General features: G+C 39.8%; 1 protein-coding gene across 2 annotated transcripts; it reads left to right on the top strand.

The window, feature by feature from the left end:
• The first annotated feature begins 7491 nt into the window (after positions 1-7491).
• On the top strand, positions 7492-11423 carry NDUFB3 (NADH:ubiquinone oxidoreductase subunit B3). Of its 2 annotated transcripts, none has more exons than XM_061456308.1 (3): positions 7492-7728; positions 9132-9273; positions 11173-11423. In XM_061456308.1, the coding sequence occupies exons 2-3, from the start codon at positions 9134-9136 to the stop codon at positions 11327-11329; spliced, it is 297 nt and encodes a 98-aa protein (XP_061312292.1). In that variant the 5' UTR covers positions 7492-7728; positions 9132-9133; the 3' UTR covers positions 11330-11423. The 2 variants fall into 2 exon arrangements, with proteins under 2 accessions (XP_061312292.1, XP_061312285.1); XM_061456301.1 differs by having other exon boundaries at positions 7494-7745.
• The last annotated feature ends 3295 nt before the right edge of the window (positions 11424-14718 follow it).

The following is a 14718-nucleotide window of genomic DNA, read 5'->3' as shown; positions in this document are numbered from 1 at the left end:
AATGAAGACCACTACAACCACCATTCTAGAGGAGGCGGCTTTCTTGTAAATTACTGTTTTTAACTGCACGTGTGTTTTCAACCATAAGGCATGAGCAACAACAGTTGTATGCAGAAGCAACACATTATTTAAAAAAATGTATGTTGCTAACCTGGAGTAATATAGCAATATTAAAACTCAAAAGTTGAGCATTTAGATTTTTCTTCTTTGCCCTACTCTGATGGAATGCACTAGGATGCTTGCTGAATTTGTCACTCCATACCCTTCATAACTAACTTTACATAAAAGCCTCCTTCTTTCTGAAACATATCTCAGCTAAAAGGTTATTGACCCTCCTATGTTCAGCCATCACAATGTTGCTACCACATTGTCTAAAGCAGGTGGTGAAACTACCAGTGTAGCTTACACATGGGGTACGCTGGTCGTAAGGTATCAGATTTTCACAAAGTTCATGTTTTTAAAGTATTTGAAAAACAAGTAAGAATTTCTAGCTAATTTGTTGTCACATGCAGGAAGTATCCTAGTTCAGACACATCTTCAAAATCTTGTGCTTAGGTTATTCAAGAAAGTCACTGAAACAACTATAATGAGCTTCAGATTTTTTTTTTTCTAAATCAAGTTTTCTACCTTGAGGCCCTATTCCAAATCAGAACACAGTCAGGCATGCAGAGGGGCTGCACTCCAGCCTCTTCTAAAGTTCAAGATATTCATAAACCTAAAGGAGACAGAAAGGATGTAGCAAAAAATAGGAGGAGATGGAAAGAAGAAACAGACACCAGAATTCTCAGAAATATGGTGACAAATATCAGAAATAACCATATTATCATATAATATTATTTGAATAAAAAGAAAATAAATGAAGCCAAGAGGGAGAAAAAAACCCACCAAAGAACACTCAAGCAGATTTTACACATGTTTCACTTCATTATCTCCCAACCCAGTATCTTCTCAGCTGAATGGCCATGAAAAATAAGATCATTCTTTTAAACTGTCTCACTGTATTTCCAGATAGATGTAGACGCAGAATAATTCCCTCGGCCCAAATACGGGTCAAGGCATGGCAAAAGAGGGGAGGAAGACTCTAAATATAATGACTTTTAAAAGTTCATAAACTACTAAATGTAGGGAATGAAAATATAAAAAGATCCCAGAATTATCAACATTGCCATGTATGAATCAGCAAACCAGCCATGTAGCCTTCACAAATGTCCATGTCACACATTTCACTTAAATATAATTCAGAGGAAAAGGTGTAACTATTTAAAGAACTCATGAACCGTACATCACACAGACAATCTGTATTCTAACAAACCTAACCAATTCAGTTTTCTGAAAAATCAGAGTAAGTAAAATAAAAACATTGTAAGATTAACTAAATTATGGAGATTACACATAACAACAGAGTTAGCATTTCTGAACTGCACAATTCATGGTTAGTCAAACCACCTGTGGAACTTACACAATATCAAATTACATGTTGTTAATTACTCTGTAGGAAAAAAAAGAAAAAACTAACAAAACCACAAAAATACCCCAACAAATAAGCAAAACAAAAAAAACCACCACAGAATATGCAGAAAGAATGAATTCGTGGAAGAGTTTTAACAGGTTTGAAGTGTTCCAGCCATCTCCATCAGGTCCTATGCTGAACAGCATTACGCAGCCAGGGAACTTTCCACTAATGCTATTCAATCCTGAGAGAAAATAAATAATTTAATAAATAGTCTACCTGCTATTGTTATTCATCTGATGTTTTATTTCACTACCCTAGTGGGATCTCCTTCCAAATGTCTCTGGCTTTCTTATTTTCACACAAAAGGAAGTTAATAAATTTGAGCCATTGCCTTACAGAATCACATGAGGAGGTCAAGGTGGCAGATCTGACATAGGCAGTGGGCAGCAGAGGCAGGCTGGACTGCCTGCAGAAGAGCAAAACAGAATCAAGGAAAGACCAAAAAGGTGACTTGCCAACGACAATTCTGTCTTTTACAATTCATCTGAATTATGGTTATCTACCTCAATAATATTTTATTAGTAATCACAAGCGATTCTCTCATTAATATTTTCAAATATAATCCATAGTATGAGAAACACATGATTTCAGAGAAAACGGTATCTCATGGTGACAGTAATGTTGCTGCGGAGTTCAGCCTAATCCTTCATGAGGGTACATGAGATGCAAATTACTCTACAGTGGCACAAAATTAAAATATGCAGATTATCGTAAAAGTTTTTATTAGACAAATATGATCCATGACCACATAATTTATTCTTTTTCAAACATTATAAATTAACATAAATGTCACGTAACAGACATATGTAGCACACAATTTCTATCTTATTTGGCTCTAAGGAAAGCAGAACATTAAAAAGTTTGTGCCCAAATTCATAACATTTGACAGAAGAATGACTAATGGCCACACAGCAATTTTCCTTACAATACAAAAATTTTACCATTATTGATAACCTGCAGCATGTGTTGGAACAGCTTGCAAACTGTGTATTACTTTACCCAGCCCCCAGTCATGGTTTGTATGTTCTCTTTTCTGTAGGATTGCTGGCAAAAGAGAATTGTGGTTTACAGTATGATCTTACTACATAACTATATTTTATTTCATCAGAAGTGCCCTTTACCTCTTGACCTTGTATTTCAAGTTTAGGAACTGAAGTCTGAATTCTACACAAAACAAGGAGAGTAGTAAGCAACTCCATAAATATCTCCTGTGACTAAAGTTAAAAGACACTTTAAATTATTATTCTTATTAAAAGCATGAATTATCCAAGCCAAACTGCAGAGAGAAAAATTCAACCAACTTGCTATTTTATCTTTTTATCTACTATTAGTTATACAAACAAACTCAGAATACTTTCTTACTCTCAAAGAACCCTATCTCGGCACATACTGAAATGTAAGAAATTCAACTTAAACACAAGAAGAAGATTATTTAGCATGAGGTATTTAACCACTGGAACAAGTCACTCAGAGAGGTCATGAAGTCTCTGGCTTTGGAGATACTTAAAATCCAACCAGACAGTGTCCCAAGGAACCTGTCCTAGCTGACCCTGCTGTGAGCAAAGAGGTTGAACTACTTGATCATCAGAGGTCCCTTTAAACCTCAACCATCCTGAAATTCCATTTTTTAAAATCTTTACTTCTGCCAAAGAAGACAACAGAAGAAAGGTACAGGAAAAAAATAAAACAAGAATTCATTCAGACAGTACCTGACACCTGCAAACCTTTTTTAAAGGCATTGTCTCTCTTTTATAGTTGCCTTTACAGCCTACATGAAAAGTCTGAACAATTTGTACAACTCTGACATTAATGTTTCCTTGGGCACAACTCTGCATAAAATTTTATCTACTTCAAGTAAGTAACTGCAAAGTAAACACTGTGGAACACAGCATTAAGTAACTCAAGAATTACTTCTCACAATTCTATTTGCAAATGACAATAACTGACTGAAGTAGTAAGTCAAACTCTACTACTGATGACTGTCCCTGCCCAGATCAACTTCCACCCAAAAGAGCCATGGGACCTCTTAAATGACCATGTCTGTAGCACTGATGTCCTTCCTGAAGAGTCAGCTAGGGAAGCCTCCAGCTTCGCTTCCTGATACTAGTTTGTATCTTAACATGAGGAAATAAGCATAAGGACAATTAATGGAACCTAAAATTATTTTCTTACCCAGACAAGTGTTTGAGTGAACACATTACCACGATCTTTAAAGATTCTAAACTCATATCAAACTGCCTGGGAAAGAACCAAACAGTTCTGCTCCTCCTTATACAAAAAACAGGGAATATCATATGAAGTTCTCTCACACAACAGGTTCAAATCGGAACAGAGGAATGACTTATTCACATAGCACAGTAAGTATGGTGCCTATTGCCAGAAACAACGGTAGATGCAAAATTCATACACAACTCAAAAGGGTTTAAAAATGATGTATATCCACGGAATAAAAAGCTATACAAAACATCATCCCCACTGAGAGACTGGGAGAGGTGACCTAAGGCATAACCCTACATGCTTGCCTAGAAAGCAAGCTTAAGAATAAAGCACTGACTGTCAAATACTGTTTAGCTATGGAGACAAGCAGAACTTGAAATGATAGTCCTGTCACATACCAGGATCCCAGAGCTTTAAACTTCAAGAGAGAACAGCAGATTAGTCCAGTATGGCTGCTCCTGTGCAGAATGTTCTTCGAAAGAAACTAAGACTGTTGCACCAGCACATTACTTTTCCAAAAGAGAGGTGAAACAGCGACTTGAGACTGTGATAGCAACTATATAATATTTATCTCTCTAATGCCAATGGAGAAAATAATTTGCTTCCCCACTTTTCATAGTTTTTTTTAAAACATCCAAAGAAACAAAGGTGCACTAAAGAAAGATCTTTTTCATCATTATTGTAATTAAAGCATGATTGACCATTTCATTCAACTGACAAAAGGCTTCCAATGACTTACAAATTACTACTAATACAAATCCAGAGAAAGTAACATGAAATTTCAGGCAAAAAAAGATACAGTGGTTAAGTGGTTCAAATACATATTAGGACACGGGGAGCGGGGGACGGAACAATACATGACGACAAAACATCACACACACACAAACAAAACCCTACCCAAACATGCAAAAAGACCAAAGAACCCCACAACCATTTTTTGTCATCCCCAAACTGAAAATACTGCAAGTCACTGTCAGTCACACAGCTCTCTACTCCAGAAAACAATCATGAAGAGCATACCACTAAACACAGGTCAATGCTAGAAAGAATGTTATATGCACAGGCAGAGAAGAACAGAACCCATACTGTATCTCACAATGTGTAATCCAGAATGCGTATCAACACAAATTTCTGGAAACACGGGCTTTTGAAAGCTATTAAAGAAAGCCCTGCCATCTTCCTTTAACCTAGAACATAAGCAGGAATCCCAGCTAATCATTATTAAGCATAGCTGGACACCTGCTAACATAACTGTATCCTAGAACACTTAATCTTTTCAGTAATTGTCCCCTCCATAAATAGTACAAATAAAATAAATAAAATAAAATAAAATAAAATAAAATAAAATAAAATAAGCAACTGACTAAATCACAGAAAGTACTGATTATTTGTACAGGGAGTCCAAATGACCTTCCCTTCCTAAAGGTCATACAGCATTTTCTACACAAGACGAAAATTCCTTTCCTTTATGTTAGCTCCTTCTGCATACCATTAATTTCTTCAGGCTGACACTACAATTATGGTGAAATTTCCTATCAAAAACAGATTGTAGCAAGACTGTAACCCCCTTGAAATTATGCAAACTCACTTATTTGGTGAGGACAGAGCTTCAAAAAGCTTCCTATATTCCCAAAGCATCACATCCTTCATATTTGCAATCTTATTTTTAAAAGAAAAGGGTATGGTCCATGCTGAAAAAAGAGGAAATTCAACAAGCAAAACATTAAGCAACCTCAAGAAATCTATCAACTGCACACAGTTTTTCCTATGAAGAGTTTTTAACTACTCGGGTAGGGGGAAACAGCTACCCAAAACTTGGTTAAACCTTAAAAATGATAGCATACTTGAAGACAAATCTTACTGAGTGCACTCCTCTGCTACAATTCTGCTCAGCCACAATAGGTCACATACAGTCAATATTCTGTGATAAGAACTGAATACCATGTTGATAGACTCAGCAATACCAGTCAAGTATGGATTCATGCATAAATAATCAAATCATGCTTCCAAGCTCCAGGAAGAAAACAAAACAAACAAATCACAGATAAACCCAGGACTTTGTATTTTTCATTCAAAATATAAAACCAAAGTGCCTGGCATCCAACATGTCTATGAGTCATTTGAAATTTTTCTCTGAGGAAAATACTAACATTCCTCAGCAATGCTGGACTTTGAACACATACCCATTAACTTTTAGCTACACTAAGAAACAAGCAATACTTTGCAGGTATCTGACAGAACTTCATCCCTTATAAGACAGAGATTTAGGCACCTCAGGAATAAAAAGCCCTCCTGCATTTCCACCCCACCCAATTACAGAAAAACAAATGTGTCTCCTCTCATTCCGACACTGCATCTGCAGAGATGAGACTGCTCTGAATCTTGTAGACTTGATCTTGCAGTAAAAAACATTCAATGCTGAAACCAGACAGAGGGAGTCTGGATTAAACAGATGGCACACTATTTAGAACAGTTTCACTGTTAATAACATGATAATTGCATTCCCCCTTGGAACTCTTCTCATGCATTCCCAGGATCCCTATAAAAAAAATAAACCCTGAAACCTAGCAGCTTTACATCAGGATATTAAAAAAAAAAAAAAAAAGGGCACAACCGCCTATCCTAAAATTCAGCCAGCATAATCTGTAGTGCTTATTCCTGTCCTTATTAAGAGCATTAGAAATTAAGATAACAGAGTTTGCATTCTGCTCTAAAGAAACAGCATTATCGATTCATCAACAATTGATGAATAATTTCAACCTTTTTAAGTCACTGAGTAGTTAACTTTGAACACCTTCTTTTCAGAGGAAAGGGTCTGTGTACCTAACCTTGGGGAAGATAAAAAAAAAAATGAATTATCCCGATACCAATGCAAACGACACTTCACAATTACATAGGCACAGCATGCAAAATGCCGAGTTCCCCAGAGACAGGTGCTGAATGGAACCAAGCGACCTTCTCGTTCAAGAAGCAGCTGTCAAGAGAATTCTTAACTTCCACTTACCTTTCAGTGCAATCTCAGGACGTCTCCCCAGTTCTCCTACGGAAACAAAGAGCGATGCTCTTTTAAAATGTATTCACTGGAAAACAGGAGCTTGCTCCTGATGCCAGAGCTTGCGAGCACCTCCGATTTCCCTAAAACTTCTTGCTTTGACGAGGGGCACCCTGAGGGCTGACGGGCAGGCAGGCAGCGGGAGGGTACTGCCCCAGCCCCCGAGGCCGTTCCGCCGCCCTCCCCTGTCAGGGCCGGGGGCGAGCGGGCCCGGGGCTTACATAACCGCCGGGCGCGGGTATGCTCCCCCCGCCGCCTGAGGGGAGAGGGAGGGGAAAGGGGAGGACGAGCGCGGCGCCCCGGCGAGCGGCGAGAGCAGGAGATGGGGGCGGGGGGAAACGGCGGCTGGCGCCCCCGCACGCACAGACCCCGCGGGCTTCCGTCCCTGCTTGCGCAGCCGGTAGCGACCGGCGGGCAGCGGCAAACGAAGAGCAAGCAAGGTAGAGGGGAGCCCTGGTGCTGGCCCAGGCCCCGCGCCCGCCGTCAACGCCACCACACTACCCCCAACGGCTTCGGTACCAAACCCCTCACCCTCTTCTTCTCTTTCTTATCCTTCTTCTCCTCCTCCTCCGCTGCCGCCACCACCTCCAGCCACTGCCAACCCCGCAACTCAACAATGCACCCGCCCATTGGGCCGCTCCCGCCCCCAACAAACCCCGCAGTGATTGGCCGCTCTCTCCTCCATGCCTGTCTCCGTCCCCCTCTCGCCCAGGTCTTGGGCAGCGCTCTTGTGCGGGACCTGCCTCGTTGAGCCGCGACGGGAGCGCTGCCAGCAGCAGAGGGGAAAGCAACAGCTTCGCTGCCTTCACCAGGACACAGGAGAAAGCGGAACGGAACCTGCCCGGAACCCTCGTGGCTGGCTACACTTCCTGTAGCGGCGGTCCTCCCTCCGACTTCCGCTTCCGGGTGACGGCTGCGTTCTGAAGGAGGGTCACAGAGCGGACAGGTACTCAGGGCCCGCCGGTGAGAGGGGCAGGGGGCCGGCTTGGGCGCCTTCTGGGATCTGCCCGCGCCCTGACCTCCTCGAGAGTGTGTGCGTGTGCGGGGAGGGGAGTGGAGGGACTGCTGGCGGCGATGTCTGCCCGGCTCGGGCTATGCGCCTGAGCCAGACCGGCTTCGCGCAGCCGCCGTGGCCCTTCCCCGGGCGCCGTTAGACGGGCCGTCCGGGCTACCAGGCCTCCTCGCTGGCATCCTGCGCGCCCGCCCCATCCCGGGGCGCCCTTTCGGCCCTGGTGGTGGTGGCATGGGGTGCCCGGCCCGTACTGCAGTGCAACCTGTGCCAGCTGGTGCGCATGGGCGCAGCTCCCCCCTGCCGTGTGGAAAGGGGCCTTCTGGCGTTTAATGCGGTGGGAACTTCTGGGGGGATGTCTGCATTAGGGCTCGTCTTCAGGTTTCCTTCTGCAAGAGAATCCTCGGTGTTTGTCTCCATCGATTGGTGTCTTCAAGACTTACAAGCTTTAAAGCTGTGTTCTCTGCACCATTACATTACAATCAATTCTTGGAAAAAAATTAAGGACATTGAATCTGCTACCAAGTATGTATTAAAATGGCAAAGAAACCGACTCAAAGAGTCTCAGGTGCTTTGTGAAAATAAAGACTTAAAAGCCGTTATTTTCTTACAGTCCTTCATGATCACACTGAAAATGTTTTCCTTCCCATCTGCCTTTATCACATTTTAGTAAGAACCTTAATATTTTCATAGTTCTCTCAAAGGTATACCTAAATAAAGCATGTACTTCCCAGCCTCATGAAATGCCTGGTAAGGTGCATCTCCTTGCCCTTCATTGCCACGGATGTTTGACTAAATTGGTGGCAACTTAACAGGAGCTGAGGAGCCAAGTCTTCTGTTTGTCTTATGTTTTCCTTCAGAGCTTGGTGATCATAGCTCTGCCATACCCAAACTGGATATTTCCAAACTGAACTCTGAGCTTTCTGATGTACTCTAGAAAGTCTGCAACTTGATGGGCCCCGGTGTTGCTAAAAAGCATTCACAGACACTGGAAACAGTAATTTTTCTGACACTTTTCTGACACTTTTCTGGCAAGGACAATTTACAGATCTGCTTCATAAATGTAATGGTGGTGGTGACTTACAACACAGTAATATTGAAGTCTGCACAGTTTGCTTTATTGTGCTTAATCATGAACTTCTGAAATGCAGAACAAAGTCTCTTAGCTCTCTGTTCTACACTGCACTGTGTACAGTGCAGAAGATGCTTTGTATGCAGTGTGAGTTGCTTTGGAATACTTCTTGTAACCTCCCTGGTTTTCCTGTACAGTGTATTGTTCTTTACAGGTGTGTGAAAGTAATCTGATATTGTCCGAGAAATAAAAAAATGTTTTCTTGTAGGTATGGGGCATGGAAATGAACATGGCCATGGCCACAGCAAAATTGAACTCCCTGACTACAGGCAATGGAAGATAGAGGGTACTCCACTAGAGAAGGTCCAGGAACAGCTAGCTAAGCGGGGTCTTAGGGATCCATGGGCTCGGTAAGTGCAAGAGCCTCTGAATTTTAATTTCATGTTGTCAACTGGACTGGGTCAGTACAGATTATTCTTTACTAAAAATACTGAAAATGTGTCTAGAATACATTAGTCAGCACTTCAGTTTTTATTTACTTTGTTGCATGGAGGTCACACCTTGCATCACCTTTACCAGCCTCATTTTGCAAGGCACCCTTGCACTTTGTGATCTTTCATGATGATACAGGCACGATGACCTCCTCCACTAAAACATGTAAGTAGTATTCGGTCTTGCACACATGAGTAAGTCTGTACCTTTTCAGCAAAGAAGTTGTGTGCTCAGATCTTGTTGAAGTTGATGTAATGTACGTTGCCTGTATTTCCGTGGGAGTGCAAGCAGTTTAGTTTTCATTCTTTTCCTCCTTTGCTTCAGGCAAAATTGTTGTAGGCTTATTCACATTTTTTAAAAAATGAACAGTTTAACATCATATATCTAGTGTCAATTAACCTGACTTTTAGTGCATAGACCTCCAAGTTCACAAAGTGCTGCAAAACGGCAAAATGGAAAAGAGCTTGTGTAATATTTGTTGCCCCTCCTAGATAAAAAATTAATTAATGCTTCTCTGGTAAAAGAAGGGAATTGAGCCAATTACATGAAGAGCTGAAATAAGGAACAAAGTCAAACTCTCAAAGCATGAGATGATTCCTCCTGAACTTTTCAAATTCTATGTAAAGTAATATTCCAGTTCCATAGGACAAGTATTGTGCCAATCTTCCTTAATGAAGGAGAAATTAAAGTATGAAGTTATTTACTTCAGTAATCTAGAAGATTGCATTACTAGTATCTTGCACTAGAAGTCTTGAAAATATAACCCTCTCTAGGGCTCCCTTTTTTGGTATATTAAATCCCTTTTAACAGGGGATCAGCTTTCCACCTTTGTAGCAAACACACATTAATGGACATATTCAATACAGAATAAACTGTGTGAAAGATGTCATATTTGGAAACCTAAGCCTATAGTACCCTGTATTAGCATCTAGAAGATACTTTCCATGCCAAAAAGCCTTCATCCCAAGTCACAGAAGCCACTTGCACAAGGGGTTATTTATGAATATAAGTATTTGAACCTTATTTAAAAAAAATCTGTATCTTCTCCTGAAATGATGGTTCTGACTTTATTGCTTGGTTTTGTGCAAATGTTTTTTTTTCCTTTTCTTAAGGACTTTTCACTCCTTAAGAGAGACAAACTGTTTATAGATTACACTGGTTGTGCTACACATAAATACTTAATCAGTTATAGGAGTGACCAACATTTCAGTAACTATAGGTTGAAAACAGTAAGGCAAAACAGTGTAAGGTTCAAATATTTTGTAGTTTAGTAGTCAAATACACTTTTTCCTTTTTTTTTTTTTTTTTTTAAATTTTAGTAGGCTTTTCAGATGCCAACATAGTTCAGTGTTGTATTGTAAAACAGAAAGTGCCTTCCGATTATGATGTTTTCTATGACTGGAAAAAATAGTCCCTTTTAAGATTTAACTATGCTAGATACCATCTAGTACAACAACTAACCTTTGCAGTCATTCCATCCCATACCTGTGCTAGCAGGTTCTGATTTTGTTTCAAGCAAGAATAAAAAAGAGAAGAGAATTAGGGGGAGCTTACTACAATTATGTTGTTTGCTGGCATTGCTTGTGTCTCAAATTACATGGATAAAGGGTTATAGTTAATAATATGTATTTTACATGTGGTGACTCCTGTTACTTAAATGATATTTCAGTGATAGAAATGGTACAGTCTCAATGTGTATCTAGTTGAAACACCTTCATTTTTTTTTTATTTTTTTTTCCCGGAACAAAGATATTCTTGTTAATGTTTATCACAATGGCTCCACTGATCTTACTCTTTTGATTTTATTTTTCTTTTAGTAATGAAGCCTGGAGATACATGGGTGGCTTTGCAAAACCTGTCACCTTAACAGAAGTCTTTACTAGGGGACTTAAGTGGGGATTTGCAGCCTTCGTCATCGCTCTTGGTATTGAATATACTCTGTTTCCTCCAAAGAAGAATGGGGGCCATCACTGAAGATCAAGTATGACAACTTAATTAGCTGAAACATATATAAGCATGCGTCTCACTCTGTACTTATGCATATTAAAGACTATCACAGCCAAAAACATTTTTCTTTGCTTTTATTATATTTTTGTGGAAGGATCAAAAAACATTGCTGGAGCAATTTACCTGACTTCAGTCAGGGGAAAAAAGCCCAAGACATACATACGCTTTTGGATTTTCTGTACCATCCTTTAAAGCACAGAGCAAACTATCAGGACAGCTCTTCTAAGCCCTGCCAATGTTCTATTAAATGAAATTGAGAAGCATGTTGTTATTAAGAGAAAAAACTGTACTGTATTAATTACAGGTTTAATAATGTTTATTTCCTAGTAAGTGGTAATGAATGAGTTGTCATTTCTTAGAAGTTGTTACTGTCGTGGTTTAAGTCCATCCACACAGTCTCTCTCTCACTCCCCCCTTCCTCCCCTCCCCACTCCTGGAGGGATGGGGAGGAGAATCGAAAGAATGTAACTCCCACGGGTTCAGATAGGAACAGTCCAGTAACTAACGTACAGCACAAACCACTGCTGCTACCACCAATAATGATAAGGGAAATAACAAGGGAAGAGAATACAACCGCTCACCACCCGCTGACCGATACCCAACCCGACCCAAGCAGTGATCTAGCCCTTCTAGGTAACTGCCCCCAGTTTATATACTGGGCATGACATGCTGTGGTATGGAATACCTCTTTGGCTAGTTTGGCTCAGGTGTCCTGTCTCTGCTTCCTCCTGGCTTCCCCTCCTCCCTGGCAGAGCATGAGACTCAGAAAGTCCTTGGTCAGACTAAACATTACTTAGCAACAACTAAAAACACTGGTGTTATCAGTGCTGTTCCCAGGCCAAAAGTCAAAACAGAGCACTGTACCAGCTCCTAAGAAGGAGAAAAATGACTGCTGCTGCTGCTGAACCCATGACAGTTACTATTAACTCCTGTGCCTCTAAGTAAAAAGAACCATTACCTTTATGCTATATGAAAATACTAAAGCTTATACTTAATCCTGTTGAAGAATTGGCAGACACTATGCATCAAAATAATCTGCTATATAATATCCAAAAATTATATTGCTACCTCAATGCCATATTCACAAAACAGAGTAGAACGTAGTCAGTAATTTGTTTCACATTTCTTTTTTTTTTTTTCCTTAAATTATCTAGCAGCTTTTGGAGTACTTTAAAAATGCCTGGAATGGGGACTATAGTAGAAAAGGGCCTGTTTACAGTGTATGTCCTCTGCAGCACTACGAATTAGAATTGGCTAAATATCATATTGTAAATGTTGTTATGCCATTACTAACATAAGCTAAGCAGGGTGTACTATGTATTTTTTTCAATCCCAACAGCAGGCTATCAGTGTCACTAAACAGAAAAGCAAAACTGGTAGACAAACAAGTGAGAAACTAAATGCCACTACTCAATTACATAGTGTACTTCCATGGTGAAGAAACTGTAAAGTTACGTCACAAATTGCAGGTTTACATACGATTTGAAAGTCCTACCAAACATAGCTAGAGTGTGGGGGGTGGGGTGGGTTAATATATAAAATCTTGCTCAGGAAGGCTGTGTGTGAATACATAACAGGGCTTTATTTTTAGAGCCAATCATCAACATCTGTTACTTTGGGAGTGCAACTGCCCTGTTCAGTGGAATTTGTCACATCTGACATTGCTCAAGGCACTGTTCATAGGGCAAACTTTTCTTGCCTAATTCTTTCTCAAGAATCCCTATACAGTTGCATTATTGAATGAAAAAAAAAAAAAAAAAAAATCAAGAGCCTACGGGGTAAGGTCCATTGCACAAAATATTTGTCCCTTAGGCAGTCCCACCCAGGATACACATTTTAAAAGGCTGGCATTCACTGCTTGTTTTCTGTCTGAGCCCAAGCCTAAACAACTTAAGGTAACTGAATTTTAGATAGCTGTTCAGAAAAACAGATGTGGAGGATTTGTGCTGCTTACTTCAGCTGCTCTTTATAATTTGAATTTGGCGTGCAGTACTTGCATGCTGACTAGCTGCTCCCACACCCCAACTCTGTTTCAGCTGTTGCAGAAGCTTAAGAATTATGATAAATATATTTTGCCAATATTGTAGAATATAAATATGTCTCATTATTATACATAAAATACCTGTGAAGTAAAATTTTTTCAATATTGTAACACTAATCCTGCCTGGGGATGGAGTATTTCCTGTGTATTAAAATAATAGTACCAAATCTGTCTTCACTGTAACCATAACAATTACTATCTTTACATTAGAACAGCCTTTCTACCAGCACAGATATTTTATAGTGCAAAGAACAGGGTCACAAACAGCAGTGGAACCCGCAGGTGAGGAACATACATGACTGTAACACCACAATCAGCAAGTTCTTTCTGTATCTTAAGTTCTGAAAACCAGAACTGATGATGCTTCATTTTCTGAAATGCAGGTAGAAATCCCATCTCCATCGGTAGTCAAAGACCTGTTTCTGTTCACCTGCAAAGATACTTGTGATTTATCTATTGGTTTTGCTAATGCTACCTTTAATACTTACATCATTAGCATAATCTTCCAAATTTGTATATTACAGAGAAGTAGCAAAATACAGTACTGACTACATTGCAGTATAAATTGGATGTCTCTGGAATTCCTATTTCAGGGCTTAACCATTTCATCATGAGAGGCAGTTGCAGTTTAAACAGCAAACTATAACTGTGTGCATTCGATATTAATCTGCCTTTAAATCTCTCCTGAAAACCTTCCTACAAAAATCTTTGTTGAGCTCTAAAACTACAAGCTTCTACCCCACAATTACATCTTTCCCAGATTAGTATTTATTAGCTAAGACTATTTACATCAATGCAAGTGCATTTTCTACATGCAGCTAGGAGTGTATGCCTCAAGGGGTTTTACATGGAACATGCTTGTCTTCCAATTAAGTTTACTGATTTCATCTTGGGTATGAAAACGTGTATGGGTAGAACATGTATGACAGGGAACTGATTTTACAGGTGCTCTATACATTCTTTATTCTCATTTGTAAGCCAAATGGAAATCTGAAATCTGGATGTTAGATAATCCTTTTACCATTGTTCCAATGGAAAAGAAAAACCCTTTACAACAGCCTCTTCCCTTAGTGACTTAGCCTTTTAGTAATAATGAAAGCAACACCAACACATAACAAGAAAAACTAGTGACACCATTTATATACACACATGGAATGCACTCACCCTGACCCTACCAACTCTGATTTTGAAATACACAGCATAAAAGTTCATATTTTAAGAGGCATTATTAAAATGTTTTGTTCTATATAACTAGGAGAATCTACAAAATTAAATAGATCAAACCTATTATGAAGGCATATCACAATTGACATGT

The sequence above is a fragment of the Pezoporus flaviventris genome, unplaced genomic scaffold (genome assembly GCF_033815535.1).
Source record: "Pezoporus flaviventris isolate CSIRO_AGI_PZ_B2104156 unplaced genomic scaffold, CSIRO_AGI_Pfla_v1 ptg000001l, whole genome shotgun sequence".
NCBI lineage: Eukaryota > Metazoa > Chordata > Aves > Psittaciformes > Psittacidae > Pezoporus > Pezoporus flaviventris.
This window is presented reverse-complemented; position numbering and strand designations above follow the sequence as displayed.

Bases quoted from the DNA above. Each gene is read 5' to 3' on its own strand.
- NDUFB3 (XM_061456308.1), top strand. From the start codon at position 9,134: ATGGGGCATGGAAATGAACATGGCCATGGCCACAGCAAAATTGAACTC. The intron at 9,274-11,172 runs GTAAGTGCAAGA...TTTTTCTTTTAG, and splicing joins CTTAGGGATCCATGGGCTCG to TAATGAAGCCTGGAGATACA.